At 38.9% G+C, this 16,788-nt stretch overlaps 1 protein-coding gene across 6 annotated transcripts in view; it reads right to left on the bottom strand.

Annotated features, from left to right (window-relative positions):
• The window catches only part of TANC2 (tetratricopeptide repeat, ankyrin repeat and coiled-coil containing 2), a 370,672-nt gene that overhangs the window by 83,438 nt on the left and 270,446 nt on the right, over positions 1-16,788 (bottom strand). For all 6 annotated transcript variants that reach the window (XM_077780437.1, XM_077780436.1, XM_077780438.1 and 3 more), the window contains 2 exons: positions 8,724-9,005; positions 3,938-4,071 (listed from right to left, as the gene is read on the bottom strand). In XM_077780437.1, coding sequence (XP_077636563.1) covers positions 3,938-4,071; positions 8,724-9,005 — 416 coding nt within the window. The remainder of the gene's footprint in view (positions 1-3,937; positions 4,072-8,723; positions 9,006-16,788) is intronic.

Raw genomic sequence — 16,788 nt, 5'->3', positions numbered from 1 at the left:
CACCAAAATACTAATTGATTTCAAAATCTTATTGAAAAAGTTTCTGTTTACTGGCTTGTGAGAGGCAAGACTGCTGGCTTCTGCTTTATGCTTCTGAGAACAAACCTGTACACTTGAAATATAACACATGGCACAACTACCGGGATAATATTTGATTTTAATCTAAGGTGCGATTTCTTGTACAACGTTTACTATAAACTTAAAAATATCCCATCTCTAGGTGCAAACAGGTGCATTTATATTTTGCTTAAGGAAGAAATAACCATGAAATTTAAAATATGTTCCCTGAGTAAGTGTAAATAATCACTACTTTCCTACTTACAATATTTAACATTTTCCAAATCTTGAACATAACCATTAATTTTAATGAGTCATTTCTTATACAATGTTTAATATAAATTTAAAAATATCCCATCGCTAGGCACAAAATGATGTATTTATACCCTGTTTTGCTTAAGACAGACACAAGTATGGAGTTTAAAATGAGATCACTTAGTAAGCGTATTCACTAATTTCCTGGTAACAATATGTAACATTTTCCAAATATTGAACATAAACATCTTGAGACTCTTTCTCTTGATGAGAGAGAGACTAAGAAGTGACAATGTGGGGGAGACTTAATTCCCTGAGCTCTTTTCAGCACTCATCACGATCTGACATATGACATGTTTATTGGCTTCTCCTACCACGAGAACGTGGGCTATGTAACAGCAGGGATTGTTGTCTGTTCTGTCCACCGCCTTAACTTCAGGCTTGTATTCGAGGCATTCCACACATCAATTCTAAATGAGTAAATGAGTGACTGTAATGATGGAAGGTCTTTAGCATTCAGTGTATAGTATTTCCAAGGTGACATTTATTTGGAACTAGTTTATACAAACTATTTAGTAAAAAAAACAGTGATGTTTTTTAAAGTTGCACTGAGTTAGCAATGAATATGAGGGAAACCTCAGACTGTTTTCAGACGGCCCACTGATAAGTGGGGAGAGTTAAAAATGTAGTTGGGGGAAATGTGCTGCATTGGGCTCTGGGTGGACTGGATTTCTATGAAGAAGTTAGAACTTTATGACTCCCTGCTCCTTATTAATTAACCATGCCAAGAAATTTCTTGAAATATTAGAGACACACATTTTTTTTTGTTTTGTTTTATTTCTGAGAAAGAGAGAGAGAGACTGGACGAAGGGCAGAAAGAGAGGGAGACACAGAATCTGAAACAGGCTCCAGGCTCTGAGCTAGGTGTCAGCACAGAGCCCGACATGGGGCTCAAACCCACGAACCATGAGATCATAACTTGAGCCGAAGTCGGAAGCTAAACTGACTGAGTCACCCAGGTGCCCCTAGAGACAGACATTTTAAACTCTTGTTCTTCTCTTGAAAATCTTCAAAAGTAAGGAGTATAAGGGAGAGAAAGGCAAACTCCACCTATAGAGATATCTATAACCTCAGCTCATAATATATAAGGACGGAAAGTGGATGTGATCTTTATAAATGACTTAACAGAATTAGGTGAAACAACTGCCTGCTGGAAGTAGTAACAACAGGGTTAAGCCAAATCAGCTGTAAAACCTCAGAAAAGCATAGGGATTGGAAGCACCAGGTCCTGTGCAAGATGGGGGTGAGGAAGGGAACTGAAAATACAGAAATTATGTGAAGTTTATATAAGGCACAGTCAGATCCCCAGATAGCCATCCTCACATTGCCCAGCCAGATGACTACCTTCCCCAACACTCGCAGGAAAGAGATTTATATTCACTAGAGAAACAAAACCAGGGAGAATCTAGACTTCAGTATATTAGACACAGAATAGGTAAGGATCAGGTACAGGGCTGAAAACAAGGAACTTAAGTTTTCATATTAAATGGTGAAATTCTAGCTCTTCTCTTGCCTACCTCCAGATATATACCTAGGATATATATCCTCCAGGAAAAATACTGGTGGATTTTTTGCTAGGGAAAAACAGCACAAGGAATAAACTTTATGAACACTGACTTTTGGGTGTTTCCAATAAAGGCTGGTGGGTCATTTTACTGCTATACATTTACGCTCTCTATACACATAAGCTTCTAATCAGTTTTCCAATGCCTAAGTACTAAAGAAGGGATAAAATACTGCATCTATAGAACAGGATGGTATAAAAAAGAAGAGAACCAGAACAAAAGAAAGAGCTACTGGAAATTAAAATTATGAAGCAAATCATTCTGAAAGAACTAAAAGGTAATGTTGAGAAAATCTCTTAAAAGTAAATAAAAAAACAAAACAGAAAAACAAAAGTAAAAAATAGGAAAGAAAGGTTAAGAAAACTAGAGTTTCAGTATAAAAAATTGATTTTTTTTAATCAAAAAGAGATGCAGAAGGAGAGAACAGAGATGGTGGTGAGAAAATTATCAGTAAGCAGTACAAAAGCATTTCCCAGGATTAATGAAGATCTCCAGGGCTTACTAGATGCCAACAGAATAAATGGAAAAGAGACCCAAGTATAATGGTGATAAAAAAAAGAAGATCCTAATAGTTTCTGGAGAGGAAAAAAAGGTATAAAGAACTAGGAATAGCATTTAGTAACAAAATTATTAGAAGCTCAAGACAATGGAGCAATGCCTTCACAGTTCTGAGGGAAAATTATTTTTAACCTAGGATTACATTGTGTCAAATAAATAGTAATGTATGAGAATGGAATAAACATGCTTTTAGAAACATTATGTTTCAAAAACTTACCTCCTGTGCATTCTTTCTTAGGAAGCCACTGGCGGATGTGTTCCACCAAAATGAGGAATAAAATCAAGAAAAGATGATGATGTGGGATCGAACACAGGAGAGAAGTAACGGGAACTTCCAGGATAACAACTAGCCTCGAGAACATCGTAGGTCCAGCCTGGGCTGAGATGGCTGTCTCAGGGGAAATGGAAACTTGTACCAAGGGGCTTTTTACAAAGTTATTAAGGATTATGGATTATAGCTATAGGTTTAAAAAAGAATAAGCCAATTTAATTTAATTTAATTTGTAAGTGGGCTACATACCCAATGTGGGGCTTGAATTCATGACCCCAAGCAAGAGTTGCATGCTCTTCTGACTGAGTCAGCCAGGTGCTCACCCCCAACCCCCAAGAATAAGCAAATTTTAAAATGAGGCATTTCAAATCCAAGGAAAAACAAAACTGCTCAGGAAGGAAATATTATCCTTGGTTCCACACTGAACCATATGTGCATGGTACTAATACTGAAAATACTATAATGTGGATTCTGACAAAAATCATGATATAACCATACTGAAACAGTGGAGGGAGGAAGGAAAGCGAAAGATGTAAAATTCTCAACATCCTTAAGCAGCAGCAATTGATAATGTATAAAAATAAATGTATAAAGTTAGAGAAGTATATGAATATTATTTAGAAACAGTGGAGGTAAAGATCAGAAGGACAATCCTAAGAGTTGAAAGTGGCTGCCTTTGGGGAGTGAGTGGGGTGAGGAGGGGAAAAGAATTGCTGGTTTTTATTAGAAACCTTTGAGCATCATTTGATTTTCAAAAATCATGCATATGTTACTTTGATAAAAATAGAAATTTAAAAATCAAAAAACCACATAAAAATTTTATAGACAGTATAGTAGGGCAGGGAGGCTTTTGAACTAGGAGTGAAAATAAAAAACTATTGAGTGCTAATACTGTGATCTTGGGTAAATCGTACAAACTTCTTTGAGTCTTGACATCCGTATCTATTCATTATGGGACTCTGGTTATTTCTGAGGGCCTTTCAAACAATAAGGCTCTGACTCCACAATAACAAAGTATTTTTCTAGGAGCAGAAAGGAAAAGGAAGCTCTTCTCCATGGTCTCATGGTACAGCTATATACGTGTTGGTATGTATTTGCCGAGGGTACCCCTACCTTTGCCTCTTGGGGTTACAATGGAGCCGGCATGCCCGCCCTGGGAGCCCTACTGTACCTGTGAGGCTAGTCTTCGCATGGCCTCCTCTTGCCGCCTGCGCATTTCTGGGGTCCCTGGGCAGCTTCCACTGGGGATGGACGAGTGGGCTGAGGGTGGCTGTGTGAGTGGCAGCTCTCTGTTGGCGTCCACATCTGGATTAAAAAGATGAGACATTTGCATGAGATAATCATAAAACCCTGACTTAAAGGAAGATTAGTTCAACTCCATTTGTTCTATGATCCAGCAATACTACTCTTATGTATGGACCCAAGAGAAATAAAAACTTACATCCACACAAAACTTGCATATAAATGTTCAGAGAAGGAAGATTCAAAATAGCACAAAGGTGAAAACAACCCAAATGTCGACCAACGGACGAACAGTTAAAATGTGGAAATCTGGGGCACCTGGGTGGCTCAGTTGGTTAAGCGTCTGTCTGACTTCGGTTCAGGTCATGATCTCATGGTTCGTGGGTTCAAGCCCCACGTAGAGTCTGGAGCCTGTTTAGGATTCTGTATCTCCCTCCTTCTCTGACCCTCCCCTGCTCGCGCTGTCTCTCTCTCTCTCTCTCAGAAATAAATAAAAACATTAAAAATGTGGAATATCCATACAATGGAATAGTACTTGATGATAAAAAGATATGAGACACCAATATATGCAACAATACGGATAACCCTTGAAAATATTATACTCATTCAAAGAAGTCAGTTACAAAAGACCATACATCATATGAATTCTTTTCATATGAAATGCCCAGAATGGGGAGATCCGTAGGGACAAAAAATAAATTAGTGATTATGTAGAGGGAGAGGTAGGCAGTTAGGGTGAGAATAGAGATTGATCACTAATGGGCATTTCTTTTAGGGGTGCAAAAATGTTCTAATATTAGATTATGGTGATTGCTGTACAGCTCTGTGAATACACCTGAAAGCATTGAGTTGAACAATTTAAATGGGTGAATTGTGTGGTATGTGAATTACAGCTTAATAAAGCGGTTTTTGAAAAATTCTACTATTTGTAAAAAAAAAAATTCTACTTGTTCATGTTATCTAGAAAATGTCTTCTCTCCTACTAGGAATTACATGACTACAGATCATGGTACAGATGGGCAAACCAAAATAAGGAGACTGCTGGTGGTCAAGAACCATTGGAAAGAAGGAGAAATAGGGGAAGGGAGTCCTCACTGAACTCCCCACTGGAGGCCTAAATTGGGACTTCTTCCATCTGCTGGCAGAGTAAATGCTTTGATCACTGGAGCTGAGTTCAGAATAACTACAGGAGGCTACGAGTGGGTGGGTGGCAGCAGTAAAAAAGACTGAAAACGTTTGAGTTGAGGTAAAGCTCAGTGCCTGTCAATGCATCATTTTTGTTGCTCACTCCTTCTCCCCACTGCATTGCCCTTTATCTGGTATTTGACTTTGTGGGCAATTACTGCCTGACTGCCCTCTGGCTTCTAGCTACTGCCTTTTGGAGATGGCCTCCTTTTTGTCTGAGTATCTTTACTCTCTGCTTGGTATTCAGGGAACGGGAGAAATAAGTGAACAGGTAGGCAGCAGTCAATGTGCAGCGGCAAACTGGCAAAAGAAACTACTGACATTAGCAGATTAGGGAGGGTGGGGGCCACTTACCGAACAGCTGTTTGGGGGCTTGGCAGCTGTTGGCCAATGTCAAACCCAAATAATAATTACACTGACTCTTGGTGATGGGGAAAGACAGTCTTGCATTCGAGCTTCCCTAACTACTGTACGGAGTATACCTGTAGTTAATGTAATATTGCCTAAATTACACAACGGGTCTATTTTTAGAAAATATTTTTGTTCTTTGTGTGTAGGTACTGGGGGCTGGTTGATGACGATGGTGCTGGAGCCTGATGGGGGAGTCAGGTTTGGGAAGGGGTGTAGGCGGAAAGCAGATGACAGGCTAGTGCCTGCCTTGACAGCTTTTCTGTACCTTCCCAGGGAAATGACAAGGAGGGGGTGGGCTGAGGGCTGAGTGTCTGTGGGGGAAGGACAGAGCCAGGCAGTGCAGTACCACAGGCTACACGGCTCCCATCTTCCACAGCGGTGTTGTACAGGGTGGAGGAGACTGGGGCAGAAGAGAGAAGACAGGTGATGCAGAGACGGCAGCTCCAACGATTTTCTACCTTGTTTTCATTATTTCTACAACTGTATCATTGGTATCACCGACAGAAGGTTAGGAAAGCCAATGGGAATTCAAATAAACCTATCCAAGCTTGATGTAAAGTAAACTCTCTGAAAAATTAAGCCAACTCTCTATACAGACATCATTCTTAGTCATTAATGAAAGATATTCTGCTACTGCCAGTAAAATTCCCAGTGCTGGCTTACATAATAACATATTAATGCCAAAAACCAGCTTGCACTTTTATCAGTCACATATTCTTGATCCTTCTTAAGGGCTGGACGCTCTGATAAGATGGCAGAGGTAGAATGTAGTTTGGTCATTGACAGATTACAACAAAAATTATTCTGTACAGGGCAACTGCTGGTTCTGTGAAATTCTGATAAATATATAACCATATATTCTTCCTCCTTTGATATGGTTTTCAAGTTGTGAAAGTTAACTATCAGGCAAAAAGAAAAACAGAGGAGGGCCCTGGGTGGCTCAGCTGGTTGAGCTTCCGACTCTTGATTTTAGCTCAGGTCATGATCCCAGAGTTGTGGGATTGAGTTCTGTATCAGGCTCCATGTTGAGTGTCAAGCCTGCTTAAGATTTTCTTTTCCCTGATGCCCCTCTACCCTACATGTGCGCACTCTCTCTATGTCTCTCTCAAATTAAAAAAAAAGAAAAAAAAAGAAAGCTAACTATCAGGCCAAATCTCAGTCACAACAAATGGACATTTATCTCAAGAAGTGGAATGTCCTGGTATTTTTAGAGTATCTCTGGAGATAAGAGGCAATGGATGTTAGAGAATAACTCAATGAACTACCTTTAAAGAACTCTGCTTTGGGGAGCACATGGATTGTTTTCTATTAACTCTTGGTCTCCCACACTTAGTTGGGAGGGACTCCCAGATCTTTGTTTTCTGAGAAGGCAGCTCTTCTTGCCCTTGGGATTTATTCTGTCCTACAGGACTCTACCATTCTGTTAGCTGCAACAGTGTTATATAGAGAAGGCAGAGAGATTATTAGCTATCTGGTTTTCCTTCTGACGCACTCAAAGAGTTAACCTCTTGGATTACTCAGATAAGATGTAGTCTGGTGTGATATTTAAGTGCTCAAAGAAAAATACTGGAATAGGTTGGAAAGTTAATTTCAACTACTTTTCAACTTCAAGAAGATATGTTTTTAGAATCACAGAATTTTAACACAGGAACAAATCTTAAAGATCACTTAGTCCCACTTCCTCATTTATACATGAGAAAACAAGTCTAAAAATTTCAATTAAAATTCTCAACGTTTCAAAGTATATACAGTCAATGGAGTGCTGGGGTTCAAAATCTGGGCTCTTGACTCTCATGATACAAGGCCAATCTAGCTCAGAAAAGCTTCATGTAGAAGCTAAGCCTCACGATGCTTGTAGAAAAGGAATTCTTCCATACCAATTCTTACCAGACTCTGGTAACAGGGACTATCGATTCAACCAGTTGTCTCTGTAGATACTAGTCCTTCTTCTCCATGTGAGGTATCTGTAAGTTAACCAGAGGCAATCTGCCCACTTAATGACATGAGACTGTCAGTTAACTTCATCAGGAAGCCAAAATGTCTGGAGGGTGCTCAGTGAGCTCTTGCTGAGTTTCTAGCATGTGTCAGACTCTGTAACTACTATAATCTCAAACCATTTCTAGTGGTGGCTGTCTGAAAAGTTCCGGTGAGCTAGATTAATGATTTGGACTTGCTGAGCAATAGTTTCTAGTTTTGTTTTCTTATAACTAACAGAAACCAGGTAGACTAGTTCTATACATATAGAGTGTATAGGAAGAACACCTATCTTCCTTTCTTCTCCTTTATTCAGGTGAGTTCCTCCATTAAGGAGAGGCAGAACAGCAAACAGGATCAGGGAATGGCCTCTGAAACCAGACTGCTTAGGCTCAAATACTTGTTTCACCATTTACTGGCTATGAAACCTGGGAGGTCTACTTAACGTCTTTGAGCCTCAGATCACTTATCTGTGACATGAAGATAACGGGAACTACCTCTCTGAGTTGATAAGACGACTGGATGAAGTAATATTTGTCAAGTTCTTAGAGAGTGCCTGATACTAAGGAGCATGTGAGTGTTTTAGAAATAAACAAACAAGATCCCGGTGATGATCATTAAGCTGTGTCTGGCGTGTGATGAAAGGAGCATGAATACATATGAGATCTCAGCATCCTTTCAGAAGGAAGCAGAAGAAACCCTTCAAGGACACAATGAAGTTCAAGCCCAGGCAGTGCAGTACTGACATCAAGAGCAAGGAAATGAAGGCTGTAAGCAGACTGTGCTGGCATGTAACAAGAAGACATGGGCACAGACTGAGCAAAAGCTGACAGTGATAGATGCAAGCGCCTCTTGCAGGCAATTGCTATAGTCATTATCCAAAGGGCAGACTAGCCAGACTGCCAGAAGGAAAGACTCATAAATTTATTCCCAGAGAAAGGTTTTCTCAGTCATACTTAGGTGACCGTTAGACATGTGGGTTAAATGTAAACAGAGTATTACATTCTTTCTCTCAACTTTGAATTAATAGTCCTCACATGCAGGTCTGGTTGTGCACATCAGAAAATAAAAGGATGTAAGACTTAATACATCAGAAAAACTCTCAGAGCAATGAAGCAGGAAGTTCTTTAAAAAGGAATACATACGTTTGGGGGAAGCGTGTGGGCTGTCTGAGGCGATCTGTCTCATCCGTGTTCCATGGCAGCTGAGGGCCACCAGTCTGGAGATGATGGCAGTTTTGCCGAACCCAATGTTTCCCACGATCACTACTCCTTGGTTCACGCTGGTATTTGAACTCTGAAGTTGAGCATCGATTTCGTGGAACACCCAATCCCGGCCAACAAACACTGACTCCGTAGTGATGCTGGGCACTTCGAAGAGCAGAGGCTTCAGGGAGATATCTGGAGGCCTATAAGGTGCAAAGTGAACTGGAAAGAACAATGAGGACACAGAACTTAGGCCAAACTGTCATCACTGAAAGAAATACAGAAGAAAAGCAGCAGGGTTTAGGAGACTATTAGTTCTAGTGTGATGGTATTTTGGGTTGCTCAGCAAATAATACGACTCAATTTTGGTTCTACACAGGTAAGCAAGAGCAGGTGAGCTAGGGCCATGGGCTACTCTACTTGGCAGAAAACAAACACAGTTAAAACAGGAATGATTTATGGAAAAGTCAGAAAGTCAGGGTGAGATTCAAAATTATTAAACAGTGGGTATGGCCTGGGCACCAGCAATCAGAATGGATGCCAAAGTAGTACAGAAACAGAATCCTGAAGGCTTCCCGCTATGCCTGGAGACAACCTTTTGGTTGTTGGGTTGCAGAGAGATGCAGGGTTGGAGTCCCTGGGGGGAGTCCAGACTGTGGTGGAACATCTGGGTGGCTTAAAGCATCAGCTCTTTAACAACCAGGAAGGACAGATTTCAACATTTAACAACTAATACGGCCATATCAGTATGTATCGTCCTGCAGGAAGCAATGCAAAGATGATGTGTCTGTTCTTTAAAAAGATACCAGTGAAAAATAGCAATTCCTTTAAGTTCGTGAGGGTATTTTTCTTTTTAATTTAGTAGATAAATTAGGATAAGCAGAGTCCCTAAAAGCTCTGATAGTTTAAAACGTCTTCAACATGTTTAGCAGTCAAGGAAGCAGAAACCGAACTCTGACCTCAGGTCTTTGCTCCTCTACTGCCTGTATTTATGCCAATTCAAAAAAAAAAAAAAAAAAAGAGTTTTGGCCTAAACACACATCTTGGAGACAAGAGATCCTACCACTTTCCTCAAGATGTTTTTCTGTGCTTACATAGTTGTAGGATGTGCTAACAGCCAAGCATGAGCTCTACTTTCAATAGTTCTCTAAAAATGCAAAGTAGGTGTAACCTGGTTTCAAAGATCAACCTTCTAATTATACTGATGGTAAAAAGAAGTCTTGTCTGACCTCCTTTATCTGGGTTAAGTGCCCTCCTAACTGTTCAGAGAGTAGCTCTAAGATGTATCATTTTATCTGTCTAGAACCAGGTGGTTTTTTACTTGTTTGTTTGCTTGTTTTTTAAAGTAAGCTCAATGCCCTGTCCCAGTGTGGGGCTTCAACTCATGACCCTGAGATCAAGAGTTACATGTTTTACTGACTGAGCCAGCCAGTGTCCCGGGGCCACGTATTTTATTTTTGTATCTTTAACTTTACCACAGCATTTTGACACAGAGTAGGCACTCAATATACGCTTACTGAAATAATTAACTAAAAATAAGGTACTGTACTCTAACCCCATTTTACATTTTGGAGAATAAAGTCCAGGGAAAGGGAATGAGGACAGGAGAGAGGGAAACCATTAAGGGGGTAAATGAGATCTATTTATACTGCTTATAGTATTCTAGAACATACTTAAACCACTTACACATCATTAAACGGGATCTGGAGATGGTAGCTTACTTGAAAAATCTGCTCACGAGCAAGCATACATGTATTTAAAATGTAAAATTCTCTGAAAGCTATTAGAATGATTACTTTGCATTAAAAAAAGATAACAATTCCAAAAATAGTAAAAATAATTAAAAATACAGAGCCAAACTCTAAAAAGAGAAGAAAATAGTTTCCTGTATCAGATTAAAAATGTCCCAATTTAAAAGGGGGGGGGGGGCTGTGGAGCTTCAGCTACAGAATCGCTTATAATGTCCTGATTCTCATCTTTTTAACAAAACTTATTCTTTCAAAATTCGTAACTCTAAGCTAATGTAACACTGTATGTTAATTGGACTTAAAATAAAGACTTAAAAAATCCATAACTATAGTTACAGAATTCAGTGAAAAATTTGACTTTAACTTGCTAAATATATTCTTTTTAATTCTAATTCTTGTAGTTTATAGTCTATTTGACCTTTCTTAAACATTAATTTATTGAGCTATACTTCACAGATCATAAAATTCACCCCTTTAAAGTATACAATTCAGTGGTTTTCAGTACAGCTGACCCTTGAACAACATGGGGGTTAGGGGAACTGATGCCCCCTGGAGGTGAAAATCCACAGGTTAACTTCTGACTCCCCCTAAAGCTTTATTAACATGTTGCCTATTTGACTGGAAGCTTACTGGTAACATAAACAGTCAATTAACCCATATTTTATGGGCTATACATACTATACACTATATTCTTATAATAAAGTAAGCTAGAGAAAAGAAAAGGTTAGTAAGAAAATCATGAAGAGGAGAAAATACACATACAGTACTGTCTAAAAAGGTGAACCAACAGTTCAAATCTGTGTTGCTCAAGGGTCAACTATACATTCACAAAATTGTGCAACCAGCACTACTGAANCCCCCAATAAAACTCTATACTCATTAGCTGTGACTCCCTAGTCCTCCTTGCTTCCAGCCCCTGGCAACCAGAGACTTCCTGTCTTTACAGATTTGCCGATCCAGGACATATGCAATAAATGTTATTGTGTAATATGTGGCCATTTACGTCTGGCACACTTAGCATAATGTTTCTGCGGTTCTTTCATGTTGAAGCATGTATCAGTACTTTATTCTTTTAATTGACTAATATTCCATTATATGGCTACATCACATTTTGTTTACCAACTTATCTGACAAGCAATCTGATTTGTTTCTACTTTTTGGCTATTATGATTATGCCGGCATAAACATTCATGTACAAGTTTTCATGTACATATGTTTTCAGCTCTCTTGGGTATATATCTAGGAGTGGTACTGCTGAGTCATTTGGAAACTCTATGTTTAACTTTTTGAGAAACTGCCAAACTGTTCTATTTTGCTTTTGCTATTTTTTACAGAAGTAATATATATTCACTATAGAAAATTTAGGAATAGCAGATAACCAAGATAATAACTGTACTCTCAGTAGCCAGAGAGAAACACTATGCATATATATTCCGAGTTTTTCTCTGTACCATAAATATTCATTTTAAAAACCTCAAAATGAGATCATACTATAGATCCTGTTTCATAATCTGCTTTTTTCACTTAGCAATTCCAAAGTTCTGAGAAAGTTGATTCTGTCAGACTTGCCAGCTTCAGGGTTGCTTCCGTGGTGGGACTGATTTCTGGAGCTCCTTACTCCACCGCTTTCCATATCACTTGATTATAGGTGGCTGCGACCCACTTGGAGCTTCCTGGGTACCTGAGCGTGCTCAGTGGGCACCCAGTTACTCTGAGCTCGGGGTGAGCAGGGATAGAACTTCCAGGGAGGAAGGAAAAGAGATCAGTTGGCTTGAGGTGAGTCTAGCGAGGCCTAGTGAGACCTAGAGTCACACAGCTGGTTTCAGAACTAAAAATAAAACCTAATTCTGGCTCAAAAATCCAGGATTTTTCTATTATGTTGCAACTGCTCTATAGGATGTCACTTTTAAATCTGAAAGTGACATGAATGATCCCGCTGATGACCCAGAACTGATCAGGCTTAGCTATCTTCTTTTTCCTTTACCTCTCCTGTGCTTCCCTTTAGGAAGTGCATGCTTGGCCGGAAATGACCTTTCCAGGGAGAGAAGAGTCACAGAAACGCTCATTTGGTTTCTGAACTAACAGATTTATCTCTTCAGGTCCAAGATTACTTTATATTTTGTATCAAAAGGGGCTTTCATGAATATGACCAATGCTAATTTATAATATGGAGTAAATACAGACTCAGTAGAAATGCTTAAGTTTTTCAGAAAAATTCTCTTAAGATAACTTGTTCTCATGTTGACGTAATCTCTCATCATATTTTATTCTACTGAGAAAGCTTTGACATTTTAAAAAGTTATTTAAAAATTTTTCTAAAAATGTAATCAATTCACAAAAGCCTCAAGGGAAGAACAGACAAAATTAGCCCAGTACCATATGGTAAAACAACTGTAGACGCCAAGAACAGCCTAGAAACAATTTCTGTACCTCAGAACCTAAGGCTTTTGTCAGCTCAATATGATAAAAGAAAGCCCTACTTCCTATGTACCAATAATAAATTTAGGGCATACGAACAAGAAAGCACTTTGGCCTGTATTGTGGGACATGGAGGTAAGGGATGTTCCCTGTGGAATTCATATTCCTAAATAAATGTTTGTTTGGGATATCAGCTGGCTTCCAAGAGATTTTCTAAGGCAGAAACACTGAAATAATCCATGAGAAATTACCACTGCAACTACAGCTGAGCTAAAGGAAAAAAAAGGAGCTAATCCATACCATTCAGTAACATGTGTGGCTTTCTTACCCCTGACACTCAAGAGTTGGCAGTCCCTAGGCAGCAAGACCATCCTGCCTGCTCAAAGCATTCTACTAAAGTATACCAATATCCATAATTTACTTCAAAATTCATAAAAAAAGATGCATGGGTAAAGAGATGGTCAGTTGGACAGACAGATGATAAGACAGCAAAAGATTAGTGATATAATCAAGGTGGTGCATATATGAGTGTTGATTGTAAGGTTCTTTCTTTTTTTTGGTGTATCTGAAAATTTTCCTAATAAAACTTTAAAGGAAAAACACGGAAAGGAATCGCATTTCAAAAAGGCACACAAATAAGACAAGCTTTGGAAAGTAGTTTTAAAAAGGATTTAATGACCACTCCAGACTCAGAGGGTGTGGGCACCTCTGCAATGTGTGCATCTCTTCAATGCAAATCAGGCTTGCGGCAGACGAATGCATTCTCTCTAGGAAACAGTCTCGGTGAGACCATCAATAAGTATAATTACACATCTAGGCTTATAAAGCTAACGGACCTTTCTTTCACTGAGGCAAAGTGTAAACATTAAAAAACACCACAAAGTGCACTGAGGCTAACAGATTAGTTTTGCCCAAATGCAAGTACAAACAGCTGCCGTAAGTGGAAAAGGAGAAGGGGAAGTGGAGGCAAAAGAGCTCTAACTGGAGTTAGACTAAAGCTATTTACTCATGGAAAACAATCATGAATCATCTTAAAAGAAGTCAGTTACAGGCCTGGCCGAAGAAAGGGTGTGTGTAACACAGCCAAGGCCTGGTGCAAACAGGAGCAGGGCTGTCTTTCTTCGCATTCTTCCACGATGACTGTAAAGTCTAGCCTGGAAGCACCTCTGTTCCTCAGAACAAAAGATAATTTCAGGCTCATTCTTGGGATTCATGACATGTGTGCCCTTCTGGACGCAAAGCAGAGAAACACATGTGCTTCAGACAAAACCTGATATCACCTCAGCACCAAACAGAAGTCGAAAAACATGCTTATTTTTTTCTTAAGCAATGCTTAAACCAGGGCAAGGGCTGATTTGTCTACTGAATTTGTAGAAAGTTCACTCTCCCCTTTACAGGAGTCAAATCTCTTTAGGGTCTGGTGTTTATTCTTGCTGCTCTGGACAGGACTCCAGTAGGCAGCTATTCCTACACCAGGAAATGAGTTTTTAAAGAATGTAAAGTAATTTGAAGCAGGTCCTAAAAGACAATCTAAAGATAACAGTCTGAGAAATGTTCTCTCCAGATAACTGCTGTTTAAAAAAAAAAAAGAAAGAAAAGGTTAAATAAAGCAGAATCACTTTTCAGGTCAACAAGGAAACACAGCAGAGTAGGTAACACTTTAGACTCAGAGCTAGGATCCCTCAGTTTGTATCCTGTCTATGTTGCTTACTGGCTGTGTGACCTTAGGATAATTGCTTGTGCTCTTGAGATCTCAGTTTTCCTCATTTTAAAAGTAGAGATAACAATGATAGTGTGGGGATTAAATGAGTTAATATACGTGACATGTCTGGGACAGTATCTGGTGGTTAATCAGCAAGCCAAGAGGACATCCGGAGTAACCATAACCATTCCCCACTTCCCTGACACAGTTATTTGAAACAAAACTCAGCAAAAAGGTTACTGAAAACATACTGACTCTCTTTAAGTCCTTTTCCCTTCTTCCTTTTACTAGCCAACACTGTGAAAGAGCCATGCTTGCTCTCTTCACTTCCACAGCAGTCGTGCATTCTAGCCTGGTTTCCTCTCCTATTATTCAGCAGTATATCTGCTGAAATTGTTCTGGTTAAAGTCACTCAAGTATGACTATATGAAGTATAATTGTTAAGTATATGATTTCTTTTCCCAGTCTTTATGCTTCCTAACCACTCCTCAGTATTTAACACTTTTAACCAATCCCCACTTTTTGAAATACATTCCTTTCTTAGGCTTAACATGACAACATTTTCTTCTAGTTCTTTTTTTTTTTTAAAGTTTTTATTTATTTATTTACTTAAGTGATCTCTACACCCAACGTGAGGCTTGAGCTCACGACCCTGAGATCAAGGGTCGCAGGCTCTTCTGACTGAACTAGCCAGGTGCCCCTCTTCTAGTTCTTTTTTTAGTCCTCTCCTCCTGATGTGTCTTTAATGATTCCTCCTCTTCTGCCCATCCTTAAGATAATGCCAATTCTTGGTTCTAGATTTTATTGTTTTGTCTTCATTATCTCCCTGGGTAGTCTCAAAGGAATTGACTAATAGCTTTCACAACGATCTAAGTGGTGACAGTTTGTATTTCTATTCCAAACCTCATTCCTACACAGCATGTCCAACTATTTACAAAAGTTATCCTATTTGGATTTCCAATAGAAACCTCAAGATTCAAATGTTTAAAACTAAAGTTATTGTCTCACTACCTTAATCTACTCTTTCTATTCCATTTATTATCTCAGTTAATGAAGTATTGCCCATTTGCCTGGTCTTTCCAGATAGAAACTTGGCACTCATCAGGATTTCTTCTTCCTTAGTCCTTACATCTAATTTGTCACAAATCCTCTCAATAATTCTTGAGGACTATTTCTCAGATACAATTCCTTTTTTCTTTCCTATTCCACTGCTTCTAGAGTGGTAAATTGAGGATAAGAAGAGTATCTACCTCATTAGGTTAAATGAGTACATGTAAAGTTCTTAGCTTAGAATCTTAATTCTCAATGAATGGCAGTCATAGAGCGTAGGTTCTCAGTATCTCTTGCTTTTACTATATACTTAAAACGGCTTTTATTCCTTCTGTGTAGAGCTACCAAATCTCTCTCTCTCTAACATGATCATGTTAACCTCTACACTCTACCCCTAGAAGTCATCATCTCGCCTTACGATAATCACCTAACCTGTTAAGTCCTTATTAACTAGTACGGTTCTTGTCATAGAGTAGGTATATTCAATAACATTTAACAAATGAATTCATGAATGAAAATAGTTAATATGGATTTTCCATTCTTAACTGCAGGGAAATATGTATACACTTTGCTTTGGTAAAACAGGAGTGCTTGAGAAAGGCAGTTATAAGATGCACATCCAGGTCTTTGACAATCACTGCTCTGTACTATAATAATAAAAGAAATGGATCATTTGTTTGGCACCTTTTAGGGATAAATTCCTGTTTAATGGCAACTATCATAAATAAGTGGACCATTAAACAGCAGAACAAAGAAGAAAAAAATGTTATTTTCCAAGCTCTGTGCATATCACAGGCAAGGCCTGGAAGTTGACCAAAGTACCAACAATCAAGAATACTATTTCTACAGGAAGCTGGGGGAAGGGATGAAGTGGTGTTTTAAAGCTAATGTCCAGAGAGGATAGGATAGATATTTCTAAAGACTATTCTTGCTTTCTTTTAGAAAAGTAACTGAGAAAGCTGGAGCCACACAAATCAGTGTAGTAACTGAGGTCTTGCTAATGCTACTGTGAGATTTATTCTTGTGTTACAAATGACCATATTTAATTCTGCATCATTACAGGTATAATATGCAGTTTAGTTCACAA

The sequence above is a fragment of the Crocuta crocuta genome, unplaced genomic scaffold, assembly GCF_008692635.1.
Source record: "Crocuta crocuta isolate KB4526 unplaced genomic scaffold, BGI_CrCroc_1.0 scaffold288, whole genome shotgun sequence".
Lineage (NCBI taxonomy): Eukaryota > Metazoa > Chordata > Mammalia > Carnivora > Hyaenidae > Crocuta > Crocuta crocuta.
Note: the sequence above shows the minus strand (reverse complement) of the source record. Positions and strands in the feature narration are given on the sequence as shown.